The 4,612-nt window shown below is 42.6% G+C and overlaps 1 protein-coding gene across 1 annotated transcript; it reads right to left on the reverse strand.

Annotated features, from left to right (window-relative positions):
• Nucleotides 1–200: 200 nt before the first annotated feature.
• LOC129774263 (uncharacterized) lies at nucleotides 201–1,202 on the reverse strand. The gene has a single exon (XM_055777980.1). The coding sequence runs from the start codon at nucleotides 1,200–1,202 to the stop codon at nucleotides 201–203; it is 1,002 nt and encodes a 333-aa protein (XP_055633955.1).
• Nucleotides 1,203–4,612: the final 3,410 nt, after the last annotated feature.

Raw genomic sequence — 4,612 nt, forward strand, 5'->3', positions numbered from 1 at the left:
AAATTCACACCACAAGAGAAGTTGCCCTTCCTGGATTGCACCTGAGCGAAGACGGATTCAGTGATCGATTTCGAAAGCTGACCTGCCCCTTGGACCGTTACATTTGCAGACTGTCGACGTAGTCGTAGAATCCTCGCCATCCGATCTGTGATGAGGTTTGGTTGCGATGCACTTTCCAGGAGAGCGCGAGCGAGATATTCTTAACGGTGGGAACCGATGACCTTCACGACAACGGTGAGCAGGAAGACGTTCCCACGGGGCTGTTGTAGAGCAGTACTGACCTCGACAGGTGGAGCATTTTCGGCAGCAGCGACTATAGATTGCGTAGAAGGTTCGATCGTAGGTGATGGAGTGGAAGATGACCCTGACGAGACTGCTGTTGAACCAGATGAAGCATTTTGGCTACTGGCTTTTTGTGAATCAGTTTCATGGAGAAAAGTGTGATGCCGTCGATTACATTTGCGACAGTTGAAAGTGGAGGAACAATTGCGAACGAAGTGTCCACTGCTCAAACAGTTGTGGCATAGCCGTTTGGAAGTCACCAACTTATATCGATCTCTCATCGGAAGGCTTTGAAACTTGGAACACCTCGCGATGAAGTGCGCTTCGCCGCAAGCACTGCACTTACCCCCAGAGCTGGTAGTCGATGAGCAAGAAGTGAGGCGAAACTGGGAATGAGAGTGATTTCTCTTCGACGAATGAGAATGACCACTTGAAGACTCGGCGGTATGGTGATTCACCGAAATGGATTCCAGCACTCGGGTTCTCCTCTGCACGAAATCGATGAGACAGGCGTAGTCCGGGTTCTCCACTGTTGACGCGTGGTCCTCCCAAGCCTTCAGTGAGTCTTCGTGCAGTCGCAAGCACAGAAGATGCTCCAAGATGGCGCTCCAGGAATCGGTTGGTTCCCCCAGCTGCTGCAGAATCTTCGTATGCCGCTCGAAGTCATCCACCAGGCTATGCAACGTCGCAGCGGACTCCTTCTTCATGCGAGGGATGTCGAAGAGCGCCTGCAGGTGTCTCTTCTTCAGCAAATAGTCGTTAGAGTAGCGGCTCTCCAAAGTCCTCCAAGCCAAAGCGTAGTTGACGGAACTGATTCCGATGGATTCTATCAGCTGAGCAGCTTCACCCTTGACAGCTGCTCGTAGATAGTGGAACTTCTGAATATCCGGCAACTCCGGATTCGAGTGAATGAGCGCCATGAAAGTGTCGTGGAATACAAGCCATTGCATGTAATCACCGTCGAATTCGGGCAAAGAGATCGTAGGCAACTTGATACCAGAGAGAGTGGAGGAACTACGAATGGGAGGAGGGCTGTGGTCTTGAATAACGGGAAGCGGAGGTAATTTTGCAAGGAGACTAGCTTTAATTTCAAACAGCCGAGATTCAAACTGCTCACGAACACATGCATGCTCTGCCCTACCTTCATCATAGTTTCGTTGTCCTAGAGCTGCGCCTGCACAGCTTCGAGCCCATTCCAGATGCCGTCGAGGTATTGAAGACGCACTGAAACCTGCGCTTGGTCCCGTTCTGCAACATATCCTTCGATGAAAGCTTCTGCCCGACCCAGCGATGTAAGCAGCGTCTCACGCCGGGATAGCATCTGCGCCGCCGTCCGCGTTTCTGCCATCTTCCGCAGAGGCTTGATGAATCAGCAATGGATGCTCTCCGGATGACCTGATCCAAGGCAAAATGTGCCTTGTAGAAAAAAAGGGATCTAAAGGGCACCTGCGATACTCGCAAAATCTAATTGGACAGCCCGATAAATCGAGCCTTGTATTTTTATTCAGCCAACCGGAACTCGATGCAGTACGGTCCATACTGAGAATCGTCACACTAGTCCGTCGAAATGGTCACAGAGGGTGGCGAAGGGAGCTCGAATCCACCGCAGGGGTAGCGGGAAAGGTAACTCGTCCTACAGAGCAGCGAGTATCGTCACGGACACCGTCAATCCAACGAACTCGGCGATGTACTGCCACGAGGGGGCAGCTACAAGGAAATAGGTCCAATGCTGCAGTGCGTATCGCCAGATTTGCTGCACTGCGACAGGTCTACCGAAAACTACGGCGCGTAGTGCCACAACACGGAAAATCCTCGATGGGGATCGTCACACAGATGAATACACAATGGCTAGGGACGCCGATGAATACACAATAGCTAGGGACGCCACGGTGCACAATGGTCCAATTGTGTTCGGTGATCGAGGTAGCGAAATGGTGCTCTAGGCCAGAAACAATGCCACCGTCCAGTTTCAGTGGCAAATTGTAGACCACGAACAAACGAAGTCGATCAGTGCATGCAAAAAGAAAAAAATGAGATCTAAAGGGCACCTACGATACTCACAAAATCTTATCGGACAGGTCTTTACCTTGCGCCCGATAAATCGAGCCTTGTATTGTTACAAGCAGTAAACAGGAACAAAAAACTCCGTCAATGCTGACTTTGAAGATGGCAGCGCCCTGGTTCCAACAGCGCTCGGCACGTGGCTCGGACCAAATCCTGGTCACGGCACCAAAATTATGATGGTTCTATTATCCTACGTTGTGTTTCTTCAGCTGTGGTGGGACAGCAACCGGGCAGCAATAATCAGCAGGGCAGAATTTCACATGCACTACACTTTATTTTTGGTGTTCCCTTAATGCGGGTCAAAAAACTACTAACTAGACCACTTCAAGCAGCCGGCCGGTCGGGTATACTGGCTGATCGGCTCGCGAAGTGAGAGCTGAGAGAAAGGAGAACTGGGCTAAAGTGCGCCCGCTAGCACCAGCCCAATAGATAAGATCAAATAGGCTAATGCAGTGCAGCCAGAACCAACAGAGTGATTTGAAGAGCTTAAACGAGCAGTACCGTTTTGTCTCAAATTCCGAACAGTTAAGCTTTGATGGCCAATCAACAGTGTCTCATTACTCAAAATGGTACTCTTTCGCGAAATTAATATGAGTTTTGGTTACAATAAAGCCTTGTATTTCATTTGACTACATAAAATTGATTTACAAATACATATTCATGGTGAAAAACTGAAAATAAGTTTAATCACTTTTGTCTCAAATTCCGAACAGCATCAATGCATTTTATTTGAAAAATCATAACTTTTGAACTACTATACCGATTCATATGATCGCTATATTAAATTAAAGTCAATTAGCTAGACTTTTTGGAAAAATGTCGTACTCGCAAAAAAAAAATGGATTTTGCTTTCGTAATTATTGGTTGTATTTGTTTCTTATAATTTACATGATTTCGGGACCAAGGGCGCAAGAACGGTATCGATACCTGTAAATGATCTTAGAATGAAGTCTTTAACCCAAAGAATGTCAGAGTTTTGATGATTAATTTATATATAACATTGAAGTTCAGTAAATTAATATTTAAATATTAAGTGCTCGCAATTTAAATCATGCGTAGAAACTTGATTGATAGTCTGAAAACTAATTTTAATGATGGTTTATGCATTAAATATCATTTTTTTCATCCATTTATTGTATATTCTTACCATTTCTCACACTTAACATGAAAACAACAAAATAGTTGAAAAAACTGCAAAAACTGAAAAATTAACTGTGCTTGTTTTTTACAGAATTTGCTAACGCAAACATTTTATCATTGGTTTTGACTGTCACTTTTTTAGCAAATGCTTAATATTATAAATTATAGGCTTTATAAATACCTGTAAATAATGTTAAAATGAAGGCTATAACCCAAAGAATTCCAGAGTTTTGATTATTCAAGTTTTTATAACATTAAAGTTTAGTAAATCTACATTTGAAAATAAAGTGTTCGGAATTTGAATCATGCGTAGGAACTTTTCATATTCCTCAATATTAATTTTAATGAAGGTTTCTGCATTAAATTATTTTTTCACTCAGTTATTGTAGGTTCTTACTTTCTCTAACACTTAACATGAGAACAATAAACAAAATAGTTGAACAACTACTAAAACTGAAAAAAAATAACTGTGCTTGTTTTATACGGAATTTGCTAACGCAAACATTTTATCATTGATTTTGACTGTCACTTTTTTGCAAACGTCTTATATTATAAATTATAGGCTGTATCGATACCTGTAAATGATGTCAAAATGAAGCCTATACATGAGAGAATGTCATTATTCAATTATTTATGACATAAAAGTTTAGTAAAGTTACATTTAAAAATGAAGTGTTCGGAATTTGAGACTGTTCGGAATATGAGACAAAACGGTATCCTCTGCGTAGAACGAGATACACACTACAATATGGCGCAACTTGGTCGAAACCACCCCGAACTAAATATGGCCTACGAATTAGAGACTTATTGTAATTAATGTTAAATTGGCGTTAATTTTGTAAAGGAGTGAGCGTTTTTCATCTGGTTCTATAGTTATGAAACACTGGAATTTTAGCTTGTTTTATTGTTTCGCGCCTGAACACAACAATAAAGTACAAATGGCCAGTTTTTTTTTTAATAAAGATAGTTATTATATCCTACACTATATACTTCAATTCAACCGACTTCTTACATATCTCTGGAAACTCAGAAAAAATGAGTGGTTCTATAGTTGCGAAACGCAGTGTACAATTGGATACAATTGTATGCACGGTAGATAGCTTCGATTATTTTCTCAGTGATATTG

This window comes from Toxorhynchites rutilus, chromosome 3 (assembly GCF_029784135.1).
Source record: "Toxorhynchites rutilus septentrionalis strain SRP chromosome 3, ASM2978413v1, whole genome shotgun sequence".
Classification (NCBI taxonomy): Eukaryota; Metazoa; Arthropoda; class Insecta; order Diptera; family Culicidae; genus Toxorhynchites; species Toxorhynchites rutilus.